The 26,849-nt window shown below is 41.8% G+C and overlaps 1 protein-coding gene across 2 annotated transcripts in view; it reads left to right on the top strand.

Moving 5' to 3' along the window:
- The window catches only part of Parn (poly(A)-specific ribonuclease), a 125,819-nt gene that overhangs the window by 42,498 nt on the left and 56,472 nt on the right, over nt 1–26,849 (top strand). For both annotated transcript variants that reach the window (XM_034507847.2, XM_034507848.2), the window contains exons 19-21: nt 11,437–11,492; nt 12,509–12,595; nt 17,441–17,515. In XM_034507847.2, the coding sequence (XP_034363738.1) occupies nt 11,437–11,492; nt 12,509–12,595; nt 17,441–17,515 (218 nt within the window). The remainder of the gene's footprint in view (nt 1–11,436; nt 11,493–12,508; nt 12,596–17,440; nt 17,516–26,849) is intronic.

Here is a 26,849-nt window from a genome sequence, read left to right as displayed (position 1 = left end):
TGTGTTGTAATACCTTGCACCAGTGCAGTCCTATCTCCTGATGCACCTGCAGTGGGGGCCACTGCTACATCTGACATGTCTTCTGTTGTGGTCTAGGAGTTCCTGCACAAAGCACACGAGTATTGATCTCACTCAGACAGGGATGGTCTGTTGTACACATACCCTGATACTGATCAGCCCAGGACCATAAGGAATAACCTAACTGTGGTAGCCATCTGTCCTGCAAGCAGGCTTTTTACAGGAAAAAAACAGGTTTAAAAGTTTAAAAGGCAAGGGAGAAGCAGTACTACATTTTAGCTTACTAGACAGAGTATTATGAGCTGACCTTTAAGCTGATTGATTGGTTCCGAGTGAGGTAAGTGAGGTGGTGAAAGGAGGAATTTTTGAACATTGAGATAACAGATGAGAATTATAATCATAACTTTTGGCTTCTGAGTAGCATTCTTCAGTGTGAGCCACAAAAACCACACTGAGCTCCTGCACTGGTGCAGGAGGTTCTGCCCAGTGGTCAGCTCAGCCGCACAGTTGATACTGACCACTAACTCGATGATGGGTCCTATGTAAAGCTTTCTGGAATTCCTTAGGATTAACAAACCTCAGGGCACACAGAACAACAAAACAGGATGTGTGATCACCATGGTCTTGTCAAGTTATTTTCTGTGTTAATGACTGGCAGGCATGACAGCAACAATATGAAATAGCTGTCAGGCATGGAACAAAGTGGCCGAAGCTATTCGGGGGGTGGGGGGGTGGGATGGGGTGGGGGGGGTGTAGATAGACCACATCTTCCTTCCTAGCGCTGACTTTGCTTTTATTTGTAGGTCTGACTTATCATATTAAAACTTGTGTCTTGTCATTTTTCAAGTTACCCTGTTTATAAACACCAACCATTGGCTCCCAACATTATATCAATTAATGATTTTAGAAAAATACGACTTTTCTTGTTGCAGGACATTTGATCACACTGTGAACCCTGAGATTGTTATTTACTGAGAAACCTGTTTCTAGTTATGGTGTGGCTCATCTCTTAGCACACACCTTAAACCCTCTTCCTGGAATACGGACATACCCTTAGTACACACCTTTAATTCCAGACAGTAAAGGTAAAGTTAGTTTGTAAAAACACCCATGTTTGAAAGTGGTATCTAATTGAGTGGCAGACAAAGTGACGAATCAGAGAAGATTTAACAGAATAGGATCTGCCCAACTCTCAAGAGAAAAGACAGAAAAGGAAATCTACTTAATGGATGGTGCAGAGAAAGGAGGCAGTTTTACTGGGACAGTTAAAGAGAGACAGGTTGCAGAGAGAGTCAGCAAGCTAGCACAGGTGAAGACAGCAAGCCAGAGAAAGAGGATCCAGAAGATTGGAACATCTTGCCAAAGTTAGAGTAATTCAGAGGTCAAGAGAGAGAAGCCAGAGAGTCAGTCAGCTTGGAGGGAAGTTTGAGCCAGAACAGCTGAGTTGAACCAGTCAGCCAGATATCAGAAAGAGCTAGAAAGGGGGAGCTTACTTAGCAGTATGTCTCAGTGGCCGAAAACTTTTTAGATCTAGATAAGATTGTTCAGAGGCCAGGAGCTTCCAGGACTAGGCCTAGATTAGCAGCTGGACGTAGTAAGCCTGGGAGACTACAATTACAATAGGAGAATAAAGGCACTTTTATATTTTCTGAAGGTCAACTTATTTCGTTGTTATCTTATTTTTTTATTTTTCTTTTGAAACGGAGTCTCATGCAGCCTCTGTCTTCAGACTTTCTGTGTAGCTGAGGAAGGTCTTGAATTTTTAATTGTTTTGGTTTCCTCTTCCAGGACAATTACTTTTTAGTTGTTTCTCTAAATGTAGTGTTCCCACACTGGCATGAAGTCTGCTGAACTCACACTGCCCTCACAATGTCACAAACAGTAGTGTGCTTTGCTGTCATCTGATTTTTGTTTTAAAAGTAAAGTTTGAGGCAGGTTGGCAGGATGGTTCAGTAGGTAAAGACACTTGGCACACAAGCCTGGCAACCTGAGTTTGGTTCTTAGAACCCATTAAAGGTGAGAGAACTCACTCTACAGAGTTGTTCTGACTTCCACATGCATGCTATAACATGTTCACCCACATACATAGCATGCACACGTAGAATAATAATTATATGTAGAACTTTTAACAAAGAAGAAAAGGGTAAACCTTGAGCAGAAATAAATTCATATTTATGTGCATATGAATGTGTGTACCCACTGACAATGGGGATAGAACCCTGTATCTACCCATGTGTGATAAACCCTATGACTGAGCTACACCTCCATCCAGGGTGAAGTTCGTTCCTGTGTGTGTGTGTGTGTGTGTGTGTGAGAGAGAGAGAGAGAGAGAGAGAGAGAGAATCAGAGAGAGTCGAAGAAAACTAAGGCATGGCAGTAATAATCTGGGAGTCTGGTGGCAATGTCCTGCTTGTTTCCATGGTCAGGACATGGTCTGTTTTTATAACTTTGCATAGAAAACCAGACTTAGAGAAAACGCTTTCAGGCTGGAATGAGATAAAAATATGCTCTGCCTTTACTGTTACTGAATCACAGAAGGAAAGTCAGGCCTTTGCCTTGTATCTTATGAACAGCTATCTGTCTGCAAGGCATCCTGACATCTCTTGTAGATAACTCTCTGTGAAGCTTTATGATAGTAGACGTTCCACCTCTACTCAGCACTGCCTCACTGCCCTGCTCCCCCAAAATGATTGTGGTTGTGGTAAGAGGTAGGTTTTACGTTTTTAGTTTTAATGCTTGCAGTGACGTGTTTTACCCTTTGGATATATATCTGAGTGTGGAGACTGCAAGTATGAAGTGTCTCCTTTTGTATGTTCTGCTTTCAAATGGGAAGATTGTGCCAGCCTAGTCAGGGAAGCAAGATCACTTGAATTGGGCATTTTAAAACATTCTGTATTCAGATGGCGATAATGCTACAGTTATGGAAGGTTGTGACTGTATTTAAGAGCAGCAAGCAGAGAGGGGAGAAGATTCCTTACAGTCCAGTCCCCCAGATAAAGCACACTCATGTTGACCACGTTCTGGCAGTTTTAGCTGTAGTTAGTTAACCTCTCCTGTGCTCCCGATGGGTTGCACGTACACACCTGCCCAAGAGCTATCTGGATTGTGAATGAAATACACTAACGCACACACTCACACACCAGTTATTTTTGATATGCCTTGGGTAGCTCAAAGACTGGGCATTTTAATCCTTCCCATAGCTAGCAAACACTCCCCTCTGGTATTTCAGAGTTAATATCCTTAAATCTATCTTGCATCTCTGCTACCTGAGACCAAGCCGAGAAAGTGGCCACTAGAGTGAGCCACTTATCTGAATTTTTACATGGCCAGTGCGCCCCTCATGGTGATTCTGCTTCTTCCTCTCCTCTTTCTTCCAAGTCCTGGAATCCTGAAGTCTCACCTCTGTCTGCCTTGCCCAGCCATTGGATGCTGGCATCTTTACTTACCAATTGGAGCTTACTAGGGGCAGGGCCCTCAGTGTCTTACCTGTATACTTTTCTGTAAGCAGTTTCGGGAACCAAACTTAACATTATAACACAAACAGCATTAGGCCAGACCCACTTCAGGCAATAGACAGGGTCTTTCTTTGGTTTTTTCTTTTTTTACTTATTAATAGTTGGGGAGTACTGTGCGTGTACATGTATGTGTACCATAACTTATGTATAACTTGGTGCGTGTGTGTATCTTAGAAGAATACTTTTGGAAGTCAGTTCTCTACTTTTATCTTTATGTGGGTTCTGGGGATCAAACTCTAGTTGTCAGGCTGGCCATCTTGATGGTCCTGTTTTTTTTCTTTTTTTTTTCAATATGTATGGCTCAAAATTTATCAAAGTTGATTGGTTTGTTTGTTTGTTTGCTTGCTTGCTTGTTTTTGAGTCAGGGTCACTCTATGTAGCCCTAGCTATCTTGGAAGCCACTGAGTAGACTAGGCTGGCCTCAAACTCATAGAGATCCTTCCTCTGCCTCCTGCGTGCCTGGATTAAAGGTGTTCACCACTTCATTGAAGTGATTCTGAGACTGAAGAATTAGAGCCTCAGCTCCTGGGAGAGCAGTTCACTTCAATAAGTGCCATTCATGCTCAGCAGTGTGTATGCAAGGTCAGGGGTGCTTGGTGGTAATGTGTGGGAGAGGACATACTCTCCTGTCTCTCTGCCCAGCCCCCCAGAGGGCGCTGTTTTCCCTTGTCCCTGGTCACACAGAGCAGTCTCCCCTTCCCTACAGCTTGCCACTTGTTAATGCAAGTGTGAGCTGTGTTGCCGGAAGCATGTGTGTCACAGGCCACAGCACTGTGTTCCATCTGAGTCTCAGGGTGAAACCGTTTGCTCACTTTTCTGTGTCTCATCTTTCTCATCTGCAAATTGTGGCTGCTAGGACTCTTCTAAGACGCAGTATAGCGTGCTTCTCTGTGCCCAGCACACAGGCCTCAAGCAACTTGTCTCTCTTGCCTCTGATCCTCCAGACAGGTGTGGAGAGTGGAAGGAGGGTTGTTTGGTTCTTACAGGAGACACTGTATAATCATATCTTCTGCACTGTCCAGAATTTTTAAATAGGACTTTATATTAAATTATGACCCTTGACCAGAAAGCAGGCGAGGAAGAGCTGTGCTCATAGGGAGAAGACTTGAACGGGTCACTTTTCATCTTTTTTGTTTCCCCCCTTAGAGCCAAGTGGCTATCATCTGCTGGCTGCCAAGTGTTCAGTGGTGTTTTCACCAGGCAAGGGTGGTAAGGAGGTGACATCTACTCAATTATTCAGCACATGCTGTTTCTTTCCTTTTTCTTTTTTACCTGCTTTACTGAGATAGGAGTTCAGCATAACATGGTTCATCTATCCACCCAGAGTATATAATTTAATGCTTTGTTTGTTTATAAAGCTGATTTTTAAGAATTCATTTTATGGGTGTATATGTAGGTGTGCACTATACACAGATGTGTGGTGGTCAGAGGACAACTTTTGGGAGCCAATTTTCTTCCGCCATCATATGTCTTCTGGGGATCCAACTCATTTCATCAGGCCTGTGTGGCAAGCACTTTGACTCACTGAGCCATTTACCAGCCAGAGCTGTTAATGTTTTAAAATTGTAATAAAACACTCATAACTTTTTCTATTTTTGCCACTTAAATACAGTATTGAGCAACCACCAACAGCCTCTAATTGTAGAACCTCTTGATCCCAGGAGAACTCTGTGACCCAGGCACCCCCAGCCTGCTCTCTCTCCCTTAGCCTTTCACCTGCCTGTGCATGTGTCCTTTGCTGGAGCTGCCCTAGCAGCTGGGTCTGGAGGATGTCTTCTCTTTGGATTTGAGTATCTTGTCAGTACCATGTTTTCCTTCCAGAGCTTAGCAGGCTGTGTGTTGTGTTTAAGGAAAGGAATGGAGTCTTACTATGTTGTCCAAGCTAGACTCGAACCCTTGGCTTCTAGCAATTCTCTTTTATTAGCTTCCCAAGTAGTTGTGGCAGTAGACTCTCGGCACTCTTCCCTGTGTGCTAACAGGTGTGTGTGTGTCTGTTGTTATCTGTTGTGTGTGTGTGTGCATGTATCTATTATGTGTGTATCTGTTATGTATATGTGTTAGGTATATGTGTGAATCTGTTGTTGTATGTGTATCTGTTGTGTGTGTGTGTTTATGTATCTGTGTGAGTGTGTGTGTATCTGGTGTGTGTGTCTGTTATGTATGTGTGAGTACCTATAGAGACTAGAAGAGGGCATGGGAAACCCTTCAGCTGGAATCAGAGGTGGTGGTTGTGAGCTAGAAGATTGAACTCAGGTCTGAAGGCTTGTCAGCAAAGCCTTTACTCACTGAACTGTCTCACGGGACTTTCTGTGTATCACATTTACATTTGTGTTATTTCGGACATTGTAGCATATAGTGGGATTGTAACATATAGTATAGCATATACTGGCATTATCTTTCTTTGGACAGGTAGGGAATGATTCAGATGAGCCATAGATTAAGGCAAGCTATTGTGTCATCAAAGAATCACCTTTCACTTCAGTGCCCTCCCTGGGGGTGGGAGATAGAGGGAGGATTCCATGTCTGATGAAGGTTATGGGTGTCAGTTCTGTCTCGTGTGGATTAGAGATGTTCTTTAGTGTGATCTTTGTGCTGTGGCTAAAGCTTACTTTGTGGCCAGCTCACACACTGAGTGTTTAATTCTCCTCCAGAGGCTCAGGGTTGTCAGCAGTTGCACACATGGTATAGGACATAGGAAGCTGCAGGAACATTTACTTTGGTTCAGCTCTGCAGCCAGTCAGCCATAGCATTAGGGTTACTCGCAGTTGTGATGCTCTCTGTAGAGGCCATGTCATGCATAGGTCAGATTTCTGGGTCCTCCCTGCATCGGGGGCTGTTTCGCTCTCTGCAGCACAGATGTGAGGGTTGAGAGAAATGTTAATTCACATGACAGTGCCTTCTATCAAATACTGGGAAGGCAAACCTGACAGGTCAAGACTGATGCAGTGTTTTCAGGAGAGGTTGGGATGTTTTACTCCAGGATGAATACCTCCTTACTTTTTTATTACCAAAGCTTATTCTTTGACAGTATCGTACATGTACATAGTACATTCTGGCTGCTTTCCCCTCTACCCTCCCTCATCTCCTTCTGTCCCCTGCCAGCTCCTCTTCTTTCTTACAGTTTCCTTTCCATACCCATGACTTTTTGTTTTGTGACATACAGAGTTTAATTAGGACTGTTTCAGTGACCTTGGGTTTGGAGCTATACATTAGCACCTAGTAGTTTCACCAGTGGCTGACAGCTGTTGTGTTTACACTCCTTCCTTTCGTTGCCAGTAGTTCAGCAGTAAATGGTAGGGCCTTCTGAGCCTGTCCCTATCCATAGTTGACTGTAAGACAGCTCTGGTGTATATGGCCCAGTGCCAGTAGGTGCAGCTACTGTGAGTTCACGACTGCCGTGCTGTATCCTGTCCAGGAGTGAGGGCTCTGCAGCCCTTCTTCCTGTCTTTTGGCTCTTTCTATGTTCATTCTAACCCCTCTTCTGAAATGTTCTCTGAGCCTTAAGGGATTTGTCCAAATGTCTTGTTTAGGGCTGGTCATTCACTGTCCTTCTTTCTTAGAATTAAATGCAACGATGAGTCTCTATATTTCCCTCCGTTTGCTACAAAGACATTAAGGATGGGAGTGTAAAGAACGGGCTCACCTCCAAGTCTTTGTCCACTCAATTGAAGGTTAATCCAGTGGGGCAAGCCAGGGACCTAGCAAGGGATTCACTCCCAGAAAGGCAGATTCACCTCAAGATAATATACTTTTCCTTTCCAGAATTTCTTCCCACTCCTCATGAGCTACCATGATGTTTGGCTGGGTCTGCCAGCCATTCCTTAGAAAGGCATAACTGTTTCTTTTTCTTCTTGTCTTTTTCTTTCAGATGCTGGCCAGAGCCCAAGTATGCTTTTAAATGTTAACTAATGCTGTGGGTCTCCTTGCTCATTCTAAAACTCTCTTCCCTGCCATGTGGCTGCCTGCTGCCAGGTAGCTGACCTTCATGCTGCCGATCTCAGACAGGTGGCTTTTGTTCTTCTTCATTTCTTCCCTTCCTTTCCTGGCAGCTGAGGGACTTACAGCTTGCCTGCCCTGGGGTTTTCTTCTTAAATTGTAATAACTTGTCCTCAAGATTCTGTTTGAGTCTGGTCTATGCTTTTGAGGTTCCCTTTGTTGATACCACCAGATGGTGGTGGTTTATCCCAACACTGAGGAGGCAGAGACAGGGGGATCTCTGTGAGTTTGGGGCCAGCCTGGTCTACATAGTGAGTTCCAGGCCAGCTAGGGATATATAGTGAGACCTTGTCTTAGAAAAACAAACAAACAAAATCAACCAAAAAACCAACTACAAAGAAGACTATTGACAGTTTCCTCCCTCAGGCAGCCGGTTAACTTTGATTCTTGTTTTGTTTATATATAGTATAGCAACGAGGATCTTACCGATTCAACTTTCTCTTTTTTGAGACAGAGTCTCAGAGTCTGAGGGCCTCACTATGTATGTAGCACTGGCTGGCTTAGGATTTCCTGTGTAGACCAGGCTAGCCTTGAAGTTACATATAGCCGCCTTCCTTTGTCTCTTGAGGATTGAGATTATAGTTGTGGGCCACCACATCCAGCTTAACTTTTATTCTTGAAATTGAGATAAAAAGTTTAAATTATCTGTATGTATCTGTTCTTTGCCTTTAAATTTTTTAATTTTATGGTGCTAAAGATTAAACTCAGGACTTCACATGTATTAGACAGGTGATCTACAATCAATTTCTCCTATCCTGCCATTCATTAATTTTTATAAAATTAATGATTTTTAATAATTATAAAATTAATAAATTATAATTAATTATTTTAATTATAAAATTAATAATTTTATAAAATTAATTGATTTAAGCAAAAGGATAAGCAGTGATAATCTAGATTTATTTTATGTGTTTTGCTTGCATGTATGTCACATCATAGGCATGCCTGGTTTCTCAGAGGCCAGAAGATGGCATTAGTACTAGAGCTATAGTTGGAACTAAAGTTATAGATGGTTGTAAGCTGATGTTTTGGTTCTAGGAACTGAACCTGCATCCTCTACAAAAGCAATCAGGTGCTTAACTACTGAGCCCTCCTTCTCTTCGGCTCTGGTATATATTTCTTAAAGTCTCTTTTCCCCCACAGAATTTAAACTTTTTTATGGGTGTGATTGTTCTGCCTGCATGTCTTTATATGTACCATTTGTGTGTATGGTACTGAGGAGCTCAGAAGAGGACACTGGATCCCCTGAAGCTATAGTTCCTAACGTGAGAGCCACCGTGTGACTGCAGGGAATCAAACGGTCTTCTACACGAGCAGCTAGTACTCTTAATCTCTGAGCTGCTCTCCAGCCTCAATTTATAATTTTCCAAATTTATTATTGTTCATGTGTGTTGTTGAAAATATCTCAATCCGGGGTTTCTGCCCTACCTTTGACCATTTAGTTCCTGGATAAAAGATACATAACAACTTTTATATTTATAGTAAGTGTTAATCAGCACAAGAGCTGGGCAGATATCTATCCTCTATGCTGCTTTGTCTATTTCCCAGCCAATAATCCCATTTATAATTTTGACATGTTTCATCTTTGCTGCTCTTAACTCCAATTAGCCAATCCACATGGCCATTATTTTAAGATTCTTACCCCATAGCAGCTTCTTCTCTCTCCATCTTCTTTTTTCCCACCTCATGGTTCTCCGACTCTAAGCCTGGGAACCCTAAACCCTGCCTTTGTCTCTTCTGCCTAACTCCTGGCTGTCAGTATCTTTATCTACTAATTAGGGATAACTTGGGGGTCAAGGTTGCATAGCATCGCCTGGGTCTACATGTGGTCTGTGGGACAACCAGTACTTAGCGTAGCAAAAGACCAAACCTCAACACACGATGTGTATGTGTTTGTCACACCATGTTTGTGAGGCTTATCTTTGTGTGATATCCTTTCTCTCCTTCCACCTCTGCATGGATTTTGGAAAATCATACTCAGGCCACCAGGTTTGTATAGCAAATACCTTTACCTGTCCTGGCATCTTGTTGGTCTGATGTGAATATTCTTGTTTTATTTTTAATTTGACTTTCAGGATTAGGGAAAGTATCTAAATCTATCAAAAGGAGAACTGGAAATTATACAAGGTATAAAACTTTCCCTGCCTTGAACCTTGTGAAACGTGCCAGGCTCTGGGTGGTAGGTACATGAGAGCTGCCCAATGATCTCAGGCGTGCTGTACTCTGGTTAATCACTTCCTCACACTGTAGGAACATTGACTCATTTCGGTCACATAGTTACATAAGCACAGTAGTGGACTACTGCCTATATTGCTGAGCTAAGAATACATTTGGGTTCTTAGTTAAAGGATTTGCTTTATTATCCTGAAGGGCTACATAAACTCTCTTCTGACTTTATTTTTTCTTACAGTAACAGAGCAAAGTTATTCTGCCAATGGTTTATCTGTGAGCTAATCATACCCTGCTTGCTTTTGAGTGCCTGGGAATAATGTGCCTTAATTGCAGGTCACTGAAGCCAAACTAATTGCTTGTTGAGCACTTAGATTGCCCTTTTAATCTGCTGAATAATGGCTCCTCTAACAGAAGCACACAATATATTGTTATCCAAGTAGAGCTCATTAGTATCATTGCAGACACAACAGAAAGCCTGATTTTGTTTATAATCTAGCTAATAAAAGGAAAGACATTGCAGACAGATGTAATTAACAAGTACTATTTTAAGTGTGCCTTTGTATCCATTTCAGAAACTATACATAATAAAATGCTTGCTATGCTTTATATTTGTGTGATAGCCATGTGTGTGGGGTCTATGCACGTGTGTGTGAGGGATGGGCTATGTGAGTGAGTGTACCTGTATAACATGTGGAGGCCAGAGGAGGATATTGGATATCCTTCTTTATCAGTCTCCACCAGGTCCCCTTGAGACAGTATCTCTTGCTGGCAATCAGTGAACCCCAGAGATCCTCTACTCCCCTTGGTGCTGGTGTTATGGATGTGTGCAGCCTTACCTGGCTTTATCCATGGACGCTGGGGATTTGAATTCCGGTTCTCATGCTTGCAAATATTCTTATCCACTGAGCTATTTCCATTGCCCCACAATAGCTTTCTTTATCAAGGATCGTTTTGTTTTGTTCTTCAGATATGTTTTACATGGTAATAAAATGTGATCATTTGAGAGACAGTTACTTCAGTCTATGGGGTCTACCCAACACTTTGTAGTTTATTAAAAAATAAAAATAAATAAATACCATCCTCCCCTTACAAATATGACTGTATAGAAACCTTTTCATATGTTGGTGAAGAGTTAATACTTACTTTCTTGTGGTTTCTTTGCACTGACTAGTGGGACAGAATTCTTTCAACTTTTCATTAACGATTTCATCAACCTAGTTGGCATTATTGAGAAACTTCTGAGTGCCAGAAACTGTTGTAGGTGTTGGAGATATCACAATTTGTATTTTTATCTTAATAATGCCTATTTACCTAGAAAGGGGGAAAAATCTCTAAAGTGAATTTTAAGAATTCTTCTTCTTCTCCTCCTCTTCCTCTTCTTCTTCCTCCTCTTCCTCCTCCTTCTCCTCCTTCTTCTCTTCCTCTTCCTTCTCCTTCTTTTTCTTCTTTTGTTTTAAGAAATGGATTAATGTAAACATATTTGTTATTCTTCTATTGCTGTGACAAAATGCTCTGACCCAAGAAACTTAGAGAAGAAAGAATTTAACTGGGCTAGTGGTTTCAGAGGGTTAGAGTGCATAAGGAATTCAAACATATGAGTCTATGAAGGCTGTTCTCATTCAAACCACCACAGTAACAAGTAGCTTCTACTGACATTCAATGGATGCCTGTTTTTAAAAAAAGAAAGAAAGAAATTAGTTTGTGGACTATTTGTTTATTTGTTTTCTTTTGGTAGGTTATTTCTTATGAGGGTCATGGATATTCCCTATTTAAACTTGGAAGGGCCAGACTGTAAGTATATTGTGATTTCCTCATTGTATTTATTATTGTCAGAGTATGGTCTGAAAGGGATAACAGGAAAAAAAGTGCTGACAAGACATTTTTTACTTAAAAATGAGCAGTAGTTTGTGGTTTGTAGAGATTGCATAGTTAGAAGTTCATGAGACCCTTGGGCCTTCATTAATCATGATTTATATTTTCAGGCTATGATATATCTATATCTATCTATATACATATTTATAGTTTCATTCCCCCTAAAGTTGATTAATTTCCAATACATATCCTAATACATATATTTTAATAAATAGTATTTATGTTAGTAATTTGTTGAATTCTGTTTTCTAGTTACTTATGTGTATATCTCAATTTAGCAAGTTGATTTATTTTAAATTGCTATTAATCAAATTGCTGTGGATTAGCTAATATAAGAACAGCCTGCTACTGCCTGGGTGTTGCAGTGCATACCTGGATTCCCAGCCCTTGGGAACAGAAGTGGGATTTCTTTGTCCTTTTATCAGCCATGTCTACAAAGTAATGAAAATTCTACTGATCCTCTTAGGAGTTGATTGCTAACCATGAAACATTTATGATAATTCTACAAGGTAGTGTGGGCTGGTTTAATGAAAGAATCTGTGCTTGCAAAGTGTGGTGGTGTATCCTAACACCCTGTGGGCTAAGACAATCAAAAAATCCCTGATTTGCCTTGGTTCCTTGTCAGAAGTCAACCTTAGTTGTTCCTCAGGAGCTTCCCACCTTGATTTTTGAGACCTGGTGTCTACCTGGAGCTCACTGATTAGGTTAGACTGGTTAGCCAGAAAGTTCTGGGGAGAAATCCCTTCTTACTTCCCCCTCTCTGGCACTGGCACTTGAAATACATTCCTCCATATCTACCTGTTTTAATGGGAATTTCAGGGATCAGACTCAGGTCTTGTCCTGTATGACAAGCATCTTACAAACTGAGCTATTTCCCTAGCCAATACTTTGCTTACTTTTCAGCTGTTGCCCTTTTGTTGTTTCGTGTCTTGTAGTGCAGCCTAAGCGAGATCATGTTCTCCATGTGACCTTCCCCAAAGAGTGGAAAACCAGCGACCTGTACCAGCTCTTCAGTGCCTTTGGTGAGCATAGAGCTTGTGATAGCCATTGTCAAGGTTTTCACTCTTCTTGGTATATAGGTGGTTAGAAGAAGATCATGACAAAGATTTTTAAGTCCATAGGAAGGGTTAATTTCTGAGGATATATATGTGTGTGTGTGTGTGTGTGTGTACATATATATATATATATATACCTTTGCTGACAGACTCCAGGAAAGCAGGGAGCTATCATTATGACTGCCCTTCCTGTGGACTAGGGGAAACAAACCTAGACCAGTGATAAGTAATTTTAAAGATTAAATCCAGAGAGAATGTCTGTTTTATACTGACAATTTCTGCTTGAAATTAATCACCAAACACAGATGTGTAAGCTGCCCAAGACTCTAGATATGCATAACATAGGCAGTTCCTCTTATTCTTATTATGTCATAGGTCACGAGTTGCACATCTGCACAGGGTTTGTGAATATACAGTTTTATTATTTTAACAAAGGAAGTACTGAAGCTATTTATTCTCTTTGGAAATTCTTAAATAAATAAATAAAGTGAAGGTGGCAAACTGGCCATAGTAACGATACTTAGTAAATACTTGTATATCCTCAAAAGGTTTACTATGTAGAGATTTAAGAAAATATTCATATGCTGATGAGATGGTTCAGTGTTTGCTGTGGAAGGTGGTGATCTGAGTGTAATCCCTGGAACCCATGTAAACATCGAAGGAGAGAACCAGTTCCACAAAGTTGTTCTGACCTCCACATACATGCTGTGGCTCCTGTAATACACACAGTAGTGACTGTCTTAGTTAGGGTTTCCATTGCTGCAATGAAACACTGTGGCCACAGCAAGGTGGGGAGGAAAGGGTATATTTGGCTTATACTACTGTGTTGTAGTCCGTCACTGAAGAAGTCAGGACAGGAACTCAACCTGGAGTCAGGAGCTGATGCAGAGGCCATGGAGGAGTGCTGCTTACTGGCTTGCTCAACATGGCTTGCTCAGGCTGCTTTTTTTATAGGATCCAGGACCACAAGCCAGCCTACTCAAAATAAATCAGGTGCTTTCCCCATCAATCACAAATTAAGAAAATGTTCTACAGGATTGTGCATAGCCTGAACTGATGCAGGCAATTCTCTTCTCTTCTCTTCTCTTCTCTTCTCTTCTCTTCTCTTCTCTTCTCTTCTCTTCTCTTCTCTTCTCTTCCCTCCCCCTCCCCCTCCCCCTCCCCCTCCCCTCCCCCTCCCCTCCCCCTCCCCCTCCCCCTCCCCCTCCCCCTCCCCCCTCCCCCTCCCCCTCTCCCTTTCCCTTTATTCTTCCTCCCTTCTTCCTCCTTCTTTTTTTTTTTTTTTGTTTTTTGTTTTTTGTTGTTGTTGTTTTTTTGTTTTTTGAAACAGGGTTTCTCTGTATAGTCCTGGTTGTTCTGGAACTCACTCTGTAGACCAGGCTAGCCTTAAACTTAGAAATCCACCTGCTTCAGCCTCCTAATTGCTGGGACTAAAGGCGTGCGCCACCATACCCAGCTCATTTTTTCTTAATTGAGGTTTCCTCTTCTCAGATGACTTTAGCTTGTGTTAAGTTGACATAAAACTATCTAGCACAGTAATTAAAAAAAAAAAAAAAAAAACCCAACAACCCAGTATACTTGAATTGTATATGCAAAGGTATAGAGGAAGAAAGATACATTTACCACTGGGTGTTTTATTGTGATTCACTGAAAAAACCTATATGGTTGTTTTGTCTGCATTTCTATGTTAGCACCATGTGTGCAGCGCCCTGGAAGTCAGAAGAGGGCATCAGACCCCTGATACTGCAGTTGCAGACAGCTGTGAGCCTCTAACCCGGGTCCTTTAGAAGAGCAATCAGTGCTCTTCACTGAAGAGCCATCCCTCCAGTCACACCACTGAGTATTTGATAGATGTTCCTTTTGTTTTCTGAGCTTTCCTGTCTTTAAAAAATGAGCACGCATTACCTGTTAACTTAAAAGAAACCTTGAATACTGTAAGTGAAAGCAGGTATATTTCTAGAAAGTTATGCTGCGATGGTCTCTGCCCTTTGAACCATCCCCACCTTTGAATTTAGCTGCAGATAGAGAAAGGCAGTGACCTTCAGGCTCAGTCCTTTGCAGTCCCTATTTAAGTCCCTATTTAAGTCCTGCCCCTGTGTAGTCTACTCAGGCTGTAACAGCTAAGGTAAGGAGATGTGTCAACCAGGATGTTTTCCACTTAGTAAAAAAGCACAGCCCCGTCTGTGCTTTTTACTCTCTGGTGCTGTAAGTTCATAGACTCCACGGTAAGACCCAGGGTGATGCTCTTTGTAATGGCTTTTCTAGCTGTCTAGACACTCATTGAGCTGGGTAGGTGTGTTAGGGCAGAGTCAGGAGCATCTCTGTAAGTTCTAGGCCAGCCTGGTCTACAGAGCATACTTCAGAACACCCTGGACTAGATAGAGAAACCCTAACTGTCATTGAGAGATATGGACTTTGCATCTGGTTAATTTTGGTGTGTGATTTTTTTTTTTCAAATTCTTTACAATAAAGTTTCAGTAAGTAACACAGACATTAACTGTGTGGCCTTGACAATGTTCTCTATCAGAAACAACAATAATTGTACTAGGGATGACAGTGTTCTTGTGATCTTGGCATGACAGGATGGAAGAAGCTGGCCCTGGAGGTGCCACAGTGTAGCACAACTGCTGTTGAGACACTAACTATCACTATTCACCTAGAGAGGCAGCTGCCCTGGCAGGGAGTGGGAAGCTACTAGTGGGAAGCCGGAAGTGAGAGGGTTTTTTTTTTTTTTTTTTTTTTTTTTAATTTTGTTTTTGATAGTGACATTAAATGTTTTTTGTTTTGTTTTTTTAAATTCTCAGTCTTTGAAAGCCTTAGTTTTTTTGAAAGACTTATTCCTTTCTTGCTAAATTCCAGAGCTGTTTACTCATTGCAAACTCTGGGGCTCTGTATTTTCCCAAGGGCATAAGCAGTCCTTCTCACCTTTCCTGCACGGCCTCCTGGGTTCTGCCCACACATGCTGTTCGCTGCAGTGTAGTGCTCTTTGCTGCTGGTTTTCCCTATTAGCCTGTCTGGTTTTCTCTCTCCACAGCCTTAACTTTTTAAAGTGTGCATGTGTGTGTGCGTGCGTGTGTGAGATGGAGTGCATGTAGGAATTAGTTCTCTACTTCTTCCGCATGGATTCTGGAAATGGTCAATCTTGGCTGCAAGCACCTTCATTCACTGAGCTGTTTCAACAGTTTATCATTCCTTATTCTTCCTTTTCAAAGTTCACGTCTTCGGAGCAGCTTGTTTCTGATTGCTATTGGAAGCTCACAATTTGTCTGGGCTCAGAGTTCTAGTAGTTTGGAGTCAAAAGCTTTTCTGACTGCCAGGGTCCCCATGCAGCACTGGGCATCTTGGAAGGAGAGAAGAACACAGTCCTTGTGCATCTGTGTCTGTCAGGTTTATCCTCTTCTTGTACAGCCCTGGGGCCTCCACGAGGGCCCTGCCCTGGATGGATTTACCTTATCCCCACAGCACCACCAGAGTGTCATGAGTATACTTCATTTGTTCTCTCTCTTTATGTTCCCAATATCTGAATATCCGATAATGGAGACTAAGTGTCAACGTGGGGCAGGGACAAACCGTCCAAACCATAGCAGCAGTCTTTAAATGAAGTAGTGATAACAGCTTTTGATTGTATGTGATCTCTGAGTTTTGTTTGGGTGTGACCTTAGGGTAAGACTAGGGTTCAACCCTGGCCTAAGACTGCTCAGAATTATGACATGCCCTTGGAGCGAAGCTTCTTTCTTTCAACTTTTAAAATTTATTTTCACTGTGTTGGTGTGTGTAAGTGTATGTATGTATGTATGTATGTATATGTACATACATACATGTGTGTATGTATATATGAATGTAAAGTCCAGAGGTTGAAGTCAGATGTTTTCCTCAATTAAATAAAACTCTACCTTATTTTTTTTCTAAAATTAAAAACGCTTATACTTGTTTATTGTACATGGGCAAACCATAGTATGGCATAGCATGTATATGAAGGACAGAGGACAACTTGTAAGAGTCGGCTCTCTCCTACCACGAGTCCTCGGGCTGGAACTCAGATCATCAGTCTTGGCAGTGAGCTCACTCACCCACTGAGTCATCTCACTGACCCTCTCCATCTGCCTTTTAAATGCAAGGTCTCTTACTGAACCCATACCTCACCAACTTTGCTAGGCTGCTCACCTCTCCAGCACTGTGTACGCAGGCATACTCAGCTATGTTTACTTTTTTGTGGGTGCTTGGATCAAACTAAGATCTTTAAGGTCAGGCACTTTACTGACTGAGTCCTCTCCCCATCCTGCCTGATTTTGATTTTAAAACAAAATATTCAAAGATTTCATATTTTTTTCTTGAAAGTTTGTGTGTGTGTGTGTGTGTGTGTGTGTGTGTGTGTGTGTGTGTGTGGTGTGTGTGCATACGCTTCTTATACCATTGGAGAGGCCACAGGAGGAGGAGATGGAGCATCCTACTGTGGCACTTTCCTTCTTATTGAGAAGGATCTTTGCTGAACCTGAAGCTGTTATAGGCTGGCTGGCCAATGAGCTTCTGAGATCTTACTGTTTCTAGCCCCACAGTGCTAGAGTTACAGGCCTTTGAATAAGGTCCTAATGCTTGTATAGCAAGTGCCCTTATGCACAGAGCCACCTCCTAGCCTGTCTTGAAGTTTTGATAGAAATAAATAGTGGATTGAAAGTTTTCGGTAATCTGGGTTTTCAGCCTTACACCAGCACTCCATTTCTCTAGACTCTACTGAGCTACACCAGTCTGAGTATATTGTATGGCTTTTTAAATTCTCAGAGGCTCACTTTGTTTTTGATTCACCATTAACAGGTAACATTCAGATATCCTGGATTGATGACACATCAGCCTTCGTTTCTCTCAGCCAACCCGAACAAGTACAAATTGGTTAGTGTCTTGAACATCTATTTTGTTTGTTAATGGGGTGGGGGCGGAGGTCACCTTTATGACAGCTGTGGTTTCAGGCAGCTAGCTGGCTCACTGGCATTTCTGCTTGTTTTATTTTTGAGCTTGCCAGTGAAATAAAGGAAAAAATTAGTAAGATGAGTTTTTGATTCATTAGTCTAAAGATACTTAAACCGTGGCTCAAGACCCCGTGTAATGTCATGTAACTGAATGTGCGGTTTGAAAATTTGGCAATAGAGAAGTTTCTGAGCATGCAAATGATCAAACAATTCAAAATCAGGCACTAATGAACTAGAGGCAGCCTTCATTCTGAGCATCCAGCATGTGTTCTGTGCTGCACATGCTCTCCTGTGATACAGTACCCTCATCAACTGCCTGAAACACCTCCGATTCCAGGTTAGCCTGTGTTCTGACTGCAGTGTTCTATGCACGCACTTACAGTTCTCTGCTGACGGAGCATAGTGGATTAATTATGGGAAGAAAGAGGTCACATTCACTAATACAGCGTCCTTCCGGTTGTGTTATGTTAGACAAGCACATCTCATTAGTGTGTAAATTGCTTTTGTCTTAACAAATAACAAAATTATACGTATATCAAAATGTTTATTTTCTTTAAAGCAAGACTGTGTCTTCTGTAGACCAGGCTGGCCTTGAATTCACAGAAATTGCCTGCCTCTACTTCCCAAGTGCTGGGATTAAAGGTGTGTATTACCATGTCTGGCTACTAAAGAATTAATTTGGGTTTTTAATATTTCATTAGTAAGCCTATTTAAAACTGGATCCCATGGAGTTGGATCCCCTAAAGCAGTAGGTTTTTGTGTTGTTTTAAGTTAGGGTTTCTCTCTGTAGCCCTGGTTGTCTCTGTTGTCACATGGTGAGTACCATGTGGGTACTGGGAATGGAACCCAGAAGAGAGGCAATGCTTTTAACCACTCAGCATCTCACCAGCTCATCTCTGTTTGTACATACCCACTTGTCCTGGCTCATGCAGTTTCTTGGGCAGACTAGATTACACTAGGAGGAGTTGAAAGCAGTGCTTGGTCTGTCTCCTCATTTGCTTCTATCATGTTCTTTTCCTAGTGTGCTTTTTCTAAAATAAGTTAAGGTATGCTTTGAGAATTTGAGGTAGCAAGTTTGAAAGAGGGAGCTGGGGTGCCTCTGAAGCCTTCGCTAGCCTGTTCATCTTTTACTTTTCCTGTTGTGATTTATTCATGACATTAAACTTGTGTCAAATATTCTTTTTACAAGCAAACTGAATGACAATTCATTTACTTTTTTTTTTTTTTTTTTTTTTTGAGACAAGGTTTCTCTGTATAGCCCTAGCTGTGCTGGAACTCACTCTGTAGACCAGGCTGGCCTCAGCCTCACAGAAATCTGCCTGCCTCTGCCTCCCAAGTGCTGGGATTAAAGGCGTGTCGACCACCACACCAGGTTTGTCTGTCTGCTTTTCATTTCAAGTGCCAAATACTAGCATAATGTAACTGATGCTATAAAGTGTTAAAACTTTGAACTTCTACATATTCAAATTCAGGTCCAAATAGTTTGATATTTTTATTTAATTTTTCACTATCTCAGGGATACATGCTGTGTTGTAGAAATAAAAACTTAGACTTTGGTGACAGCATTACTCAGCCATGTATGGTGTGTGATGCTAGCATGCTACATAACCCGCTAAGTTCCGTTTGTCTCTGTGTAGCATGGACTTGGTTGGACTGTTGTGAGCGTAGTTATAGCTGACATGTATTAGCTTGGTGATCTTGTATTCTGGCTACTCAATAGCAGTGGTGTTTCAACGGGAGGTGTTCTTCAGAAAGATATGACACCAAAGATCATGTCAGATGTGGGTGTAAAGGATGCTGCCTGCTGTGTATTTTTCAGTTTTTGCTTTGACATTTGCTATCCATTTCCCCAGTCTTTTGACAGATGATTTAGAATACAAAGAGTTGAGCTTAGAGCATGATGATGCCTTCAGTGGGGATCAGGTACCTGAGAGGCAGGTTGTAGAGAGGCTGCAGTGTGAAATGAAAGGAAATCAGGAGAACTCTGACCTGCAGTGTGGCTGCACCCACTCTGCTGAATGCTGTCTCCATCAGTGACCTGCAAGCCTTGCAGCGGGAATATCCAGGCTTTTAGTTGACTGTCTCAAGGACTGATGGTAGCCCAGTCATTTGTCAGTATGTATCCCTGGAGAGTCACAAAAACCTTTGGGTTGCAGGTTCCCAGTCTGTGAAAGAGTCATGGTTACAGTCCCTTCATAGGTGGCTACAAAGATGGACCAAGGTCACATCAGCCAAGGCCTGACAAATGGTCCTGGGTTCTTTAAAATGTCTAATTCTGGTCCTTTCTGTTGGCAATAGTGATGAGACTGTGCAGAGATGTTTTAAAATCTGCAGAGCATCAATTTGTGGTATTTCACTAAAAAGACAGCATAATTTGGTCATTCATGTCTATGGTTTATCAGTGCTTTTTGTTTTTTAAATACTGTTTTGTTTTTTTTTTTTTTTTTTTTTTTTTTTTTTTTTTGCCAAATAATGATTGTTCTTTCCTTGGCTTACTGGAAATTTTTTTGAAAAACAACTTTAAGAAAAGGTTTATTCTATTTTACTTGTATGTGTGTGTGTGTTACGTGTGCACACATGAATATGGTGTCTGAAGAAGCCAGAGGAGGATGTCGGATCTCCTCAAGCGGGATTGTGAGTTACCTGAATGAACATTGGAAACTAAACCTGTGTTCTCTGGAAGAACAGTTTGAACTATTTGCCATTGATCTGGCCCTGAGTAATAGCTTTTTGTGTCATTTTGTTTTGAATCAGGGTCTCTATATAGCCCTGTGGATTTCGCTGTGTATAACAGGCTGGTCTCAAAGTTATAAGGACCCTTTTGTCTCTGCTTCCTGGGTACGGGGATTAAAACCACACCTGCTCTAAGTATTGACTTTTAAGCTAAGTATTTTACTTAGTGACACCAATGTCATTAGTTTGTGTCAGAGTGATATGCAGACATGTGGTTTTGATTGCTTGGTTGTTTTGCCTCCTTGAGGACAACCCTTGGTTCATCTTGTTCATCACTGAATGCTTGGAACCCAGTGTTTACAACATCATGAGTAAATAAATGGGCTCAAATGGGCAATGATAGAAATGGGCCAAGAGGGAGCTGTGCCATTTACTTTTCCTTCCTAGATCAAGTAGATGCTTGTTATCTTTTATTCATTATTTATTATTTATATGATGATAGTAGGGATGGAATCCAGGGTCTCATGCATGCAAAGTAAGTGTTCTACAACTGAGTTATATACAAAACCCTTTTTAAGGCTTGTTTTGAGGCTGGGCCTTGATAAATTACCTGGGCAGATGTTGATTGCATACTCTTCCTACCTTAGCCTCCAGAAGGTTATAGGTGTGCAATACTGAGGCCAGTGATCATCTTTGAAGACATGGTTGTCTCCTTTGTCTGCATTAGACAATTCTTGACAAAGTTCCTGGCAGCTTACCTATGCTGAGCTTCTGGGCCTCCTTCTCTGGAGCTTACTCAGCTATCCCCTCTGCAGAAGGGCTACATCCTACCTTTCGTCACTTTTGTCTGTTTGTTTCAGGCTTCCTTTGTAGAACTTTGCTAGGACATCAGCCCCACCCCCATGCCTATGAAGCATTTTTTTCTTGGTGCCCTGTTTCTCACATAAAGAGATGCTACACTCTGAAGTGAGGCTTTATTCACATGGACTCCAGGGCCTGTTGTGTTTGCAGTGGCTGTCTGACATTAATTACATTAATTACATTAATTAATTACATTACTACAGTGGCTGTACTGACCTGGTTAGTATCATGTGATTGGAAAAATGACCTGGAAATTCCTTTTATATTTAATGGGTAGATCTCATGTCTAGTTTCCTCTTTCTGATTTATAAAACTATATGGATGCTTCATTGAAAGATAATTTGAAATTTGTTTCTCATAGTAGTATTCTAATGATGCCAAGGATCCAGGTTATCTGAACATGCTACAAATTCCTGTTAGTGTTATCTTAAACAAATTGTACAAACATTTCAGCAGCAGCAGAGGGCCTGTCAGATCAATAATGTAACAATGAAAAAAAAATCATTAAATGCCTATTTATGTAGCAACACACAATGGCTTAAAGAACGGCTCTGATACAAATTATTTTTTATTTACATTCAAAGAGTTCCATTTAAGCTGACAACTGTCTTTTTTTTTTTTCTAATCAATGTTTTAAAAGTCTTTTGGGAGGCCTGGAGAGATAGATCAGCAGTTAAGCGCACTGACTGCTCATCCAGAGGTCCTGAGTTCAATTTCTACCACATAGTGGCTCAAACCCTCTGTAAGGGGATCTGATGCCCTCTTCTGGTGTGTCTGAAGACAGCTATAGTATACTCATATACATTTTTTAAAAAAGTAAAATTCGCTTTTTTGACCTCTTGAAAATAAAAGTTCTCTTCTTATAGGAAACCGTAGCTTAAAACCATATGTGCATGTGTGTGCATGTACCACTGTTGTGGTAAATCTCCAACCCAAACAATCCGGTCAAGAAAAACACAACTCAATATTTATGATTATAAACTGCAAGCCTAGATTGGGCAGATTTACCATTGCACTACTCTATTCCCCAGCTATGAGATCCCTTACAACTTGCGGTTTTTCTACTGCCACGTTCTTCTCCTTTGTTGTCCTTCCACCTCTGGCTCCTCGTTGCCTTTGTAGCCTCCCTCCCATCAACTTCCTTTTCTGACTCCTCTTCTTCTGACTCCTCCCCTAAGCCTTTTTCTCCACCTCCCCTTCTACTGCCCAATCACTGGCTCTAGCCTTTATTTTACAAATTCAATTGGACAGAAGGTTCACAAGATTCACTCCTCCTCCGCAGCTCCTCCCCGGAGTGGAACTACCATCAAAACAAGAGGCTGGGGCTATCCACAACATACCACTTTATTGTTGTTGTTTTTGTTGTTGTTATTAATATGGTCTCTCTCACCCTGAACTTGTACCTTACTGATTTGGCTAGGCCGACTGTGAGCTCTAGGAACGCTCTTGCCTCTAGTTCTCCAGTGCTAGGTTTACAGGGCAGCACCATCACGCCCATTTGAAAACCAGTGAGGTTTTTATGAGTTTGACTGTTGATATGTTAGCCATGCCTTATTTAATTTTAATGTATGTATGCTATAGGTGGAGCCCCAGGGCCTGTGACATGCTTAGCACGTGTTCTGTAGTTGAGGTATACTTAGTTCCTTCTCTGTATTAACCTGTTGCACTTGGCAGAGTTTAATATATAATAAGTCTTTCATGAGATTTGGGAACATTTCAGACTTTCTTTCCCTATTCCCTTGCTGTTACTCCCGGGGTTCCTGTTGCACACACACGGAGACCTCCATCGTGTTTTGTTTGGCTTTTTTTCCCTACCATCTTTCTGTTGTTTAGACAGGTAATTTATTTCAGTATCCAGGCTCTTTGACTCATTATTTCATGACTATTAGTCCTGTAAGAAGGCAGTCTAGTGGGCTTTGATTTTGTACACTGATGCTGCTCATTCTGTGGCAGGGCTATCAAGTATGATACATACATGAATCAAGTATGATACATACATGAATCAAGTATGATACATACATGAAGTATGCCCATGGGATATCACTGCTTAGCCTCACCCACTGTAAGCTTGCCCAAGGACATGGTTTGCCAGAACCCCCCCTACTCCCCCCAAGCCCCCACATAGCATGTTTCATGACAAAGTGTAGTTTTTAAAATACGGTACTGAAAATGAAAAAAAACATAGTTTATACTGCTCATATCTGTGCTTTTGTACAAGGTCTTTTTGTCCTGGTCTTTGTCTTTGAGTTGGTTTGGAATTGTTTCTTATACACTGTGAATACTCTCTTGTGGAGACTCTGGATTTGGTTATATTCCTCAGAAGGGTGTTTATGGTTTTGTTTTAATTTCACCGACAGTCAGCTTATTTGGGTTTGTGCCTGTGATGGGTGGTGGCTTAGATTGTAACTCAGATTTTCAGTTCGCTGCACAAAGGAGCAAGAGTCCTTCAGAGATCTGGCAGATGGCGCCTAGGGAAGTCCTTGTATTGCTATCTCAATGACCTGGTTCAGATGTGGTTTGTCCTCTGACCTCTTTATGTACATGTGCCATGGCCTGTGCACACTCTCACATACAAACATGTGTGCACACATATACAAAAATGTAAACAGATGCATATTAAACAGAAGTCAGCTGGAGCGTGGTCCGAGTCTACTTACTACTCTGGGTCCTTCTCTGGAGTCCTTTCTGCTAGAGCTTCTTGCTTACCCATGGTTGCACTTGGCACTCCCTGCTTTTCTTTTTGTTCATTATAACAGAAAGATACAAGATTTTTAAAAAATATTTTTGGTCAACTGGGCCTGATGTCCCACACCTTTAATTCTAGCACTTAGGCAGCAGAGGCAGGTGAATCTCTGTGAGTTCCAAGCCAACCAGGAATACATAATAAGACCTTGTCTTTTTTTTTTTTTTTTTTTAAGTCTTACAGGACCCAGGCACCAGCCACTTTAATGGCAGTTGCCCTATAGGGCAAAGTCTCCTAGTATGCGCTAGTACTTGTGCAGCCACAGGCATGTGCAAGCATGCTCGCATGTGTTCTCTCCCTCTACCCCCTTCTCTCTGAGCCAGTGTATCCTCCAAGTGTTTTAGTCCACCTATTCAGAGCCATCCTCCTATTCCTTAGGCTTTGCATTATCTCCAGCCTGCGGTTTTGCAGTGGAGAACTGTTCTGTAAGGCTCCGGTTTGAGCAGAGCCAGCATGCCCTCTCCTGCTTTTAACCACTGTGCTTTTCTAGCACCTGCCTTTATTTCCTATCTCCCAGCCACACCATTCGCTGTATGTAAACCGCCGCTTTGCTTAGTAATAATTAATGAGAATACTGAGATCTAAAAAACAGTAACTCAAATGGAACCTGGTGACTCAGGGCTACAATCATAGCTGTTTCGAAGCCTGAGGTTGGGGGATCACAAGTTCAAGGCCTTCCTGGGTTACTGGGTGAGTTCAAGGCCAGCCTAGGCAACTTTGTGAGACCTTGTAAAAAGAAGGCCAGAGATCTAGCTCAGTGTTAGAATGCTTGCCTAGCATGCACAAGGCCCTAGGTTTAGCTCATCCAATTAAAATTGATTTACTTTTCTTTCAACACAATTCTCTAAAGTATTAGCATGTTGGTTGGCTCATTGTTACTGTGATTTTCTTGTTAATATATAGAATATTCAAGATTGAACCAAAGATGTTGCTTTCCCTTGCATATTAATTTCTCAGTTCTGAATTGTGTGAGTCGGCTTGCAACAAGTCTCATAAGTAAGATTGTTTTAGAGCGAGAGGGCTTTCACTTTGTGAGTTTAAATGACATGATTTCTTCACATGAGGACTGGGTTCTGGAAACTTAAAAACATGAGGCCACAGTTCCTAGGTGGTTTAGTTAGCTGAAGGTACAGTGGCCTGTCCTTCCTTCCTTTTTTCCTTCCTTCCTTTTTTCCTTCCTTCCTTTCCCTCCTCCTCTTCTTCCTATTCCCTATTCTACAGGGTTTCTCTGTGTAGCCCTGCTGTGCTGGAACTTACTCTGTTGACCAGGCTGGCCTCCAACTCAGAGATCCACCTGCCTCAGCCTCTGAGTGCTGGAATGGTATTTCTAGGAAGGTATGTGATATGGAGTTGAGCACAGTGGCATACCTCTGTTATCCCAGCACTTGGAAGGTAGACAAAACAGGAGGGTCACAAGTTCAAGGCTACTCTAGGCTACCTAAGGAAAGAAAAGACCTCTGGATGAAATGAATGTTCTGTGTCAGTGTCTTCTGATTTGAAAATGTTTATGAATAGGGGCTGGAGAAATGGTTGCCTTTGCAGAGGATCTGGGTTTGGTTCCCAGCACCCATGTTGCAGCTCACAACCACTTGTAACTCTAGTTCCAGGAAATCAGTGCCCTCCTCTGACTTCCTCAAGCACCAGGCATGCACATGGCACAGATGTGCATTTAGGGAAAATATAATACCTATAAAATAAAAACAATTGCATCTTAACAAAACCCACAACTCCTCCTTTCTTTAAAAGCATGCATCACATGCCCAGCCTCTTTCTTCCTTCTTGTAAATAAATGTTTCTTTCATATTTTTGTTAAATATACATTTTTTTGTACCCTCTGCCCTCCCACTCTGGGTGACCTCTTCTCCTGTTTTATGCTGTGTGTTAGAGTTGCTTGCATGAGCATGGATGGGGAGTTAGTTATTGGAACTTGGGCAGCTTACCAGTGGTCACACCTGAAGACAATGGCTTTCTATTCCCAGCTGCCATTCACTGCAGTTGCCTCCCAAGCCCCTCCTCCACTGGTTATGAAATGTAGACTGGACTCAATACTCCCCCACAGCCCCAGCCACAGCCACCGCTGCTGAGAGCGCATGAGTGCAAGGCCATCCTGGGAAACGTTTCACAGCATCCCCCCATTCTCTGGCTCTGCCATGCTTTCTGACCTCATCTTCAGAGGTGTGCCCTCAACAGCTGCTTATGAGTTATGAGTCTCTGCATTGGCTGTCGCCTACCTCAAATGGCAACAGTCTTTCTGTGTAGCTCAGGCTATCCTGGAACTTAGAGATCCCCTTCTACCTCAGCTTCAGAATGGTAGGATTGCAGGAATGTAAATATTTTCAGAACACTTTGAATGCTAATTGGGTTTCGACTTTGCTGTGGGATTTGAATCTGTTTTGGTGTTTGTTCTGATGATGGTGGGATGACACCAGGCCCTCACCACTGAGCCTCACCCTCAGCCCAAACTCACTTTGTTATTTTACTTATTTTTAGGTTTTATGTATTATTATTGCATGTATTGTGTGTGTGTGTGTGTGTGTGTGTGTGTGTGTGTGTGTATGATCTCTAGGTGTGTACACTTGCCACAGATGCATGTGAAGGTCAGAGAAAAAATTCATAGGGTGAATTCTCTGTTTACTACCTTGTGTAAATGCTGAGGCTTCCAGGTCTGTGGGGCAGGCTCCTCGCTGCCCTGAGTCTGTGCTGTTGCCGTTTTCTAGAAGCTTCTTTGGACAGGTGTGTTCTATTTGTTGTACATTGTACCTATGGACGTAACCTATTTAGGGCTCTCTCTTGGATGTTTGCATTTCTTTAACTATTTTAAATTAGCACTTTAGTAAGCATCTGTTCTTCAGTCCTTGTCTAACTCTTCAATTATTTTCAATTCTGAAGAAATGTAGTCTTTATGTTCGTGATATTAACCCAGAATAGACAGCTAAGTTCCTTTCAGGATCATTGTTCCTTGTGGTCTCTGGGCTTTGCT

Source organism: Arvicanthis niloticus, chromosome 6 (assembly GCF_011762505.2).
Source record: "Arvicanthis niloticus isolate mArvNil1 chromosome 6, mArvNil1.pat.X, whole genome shotgun sequence".
Lineage (NCBI taxonomy): Eukaryota > Metazoa > Chordata > Mammalia > Rodentia > Muridae > Arvicanthis > Arvicanthis niloticus.
Note: the sequence above shows the minus strand (reverse complement) of the source record. Positions and strands in the feature narration are given on the sequence as shown.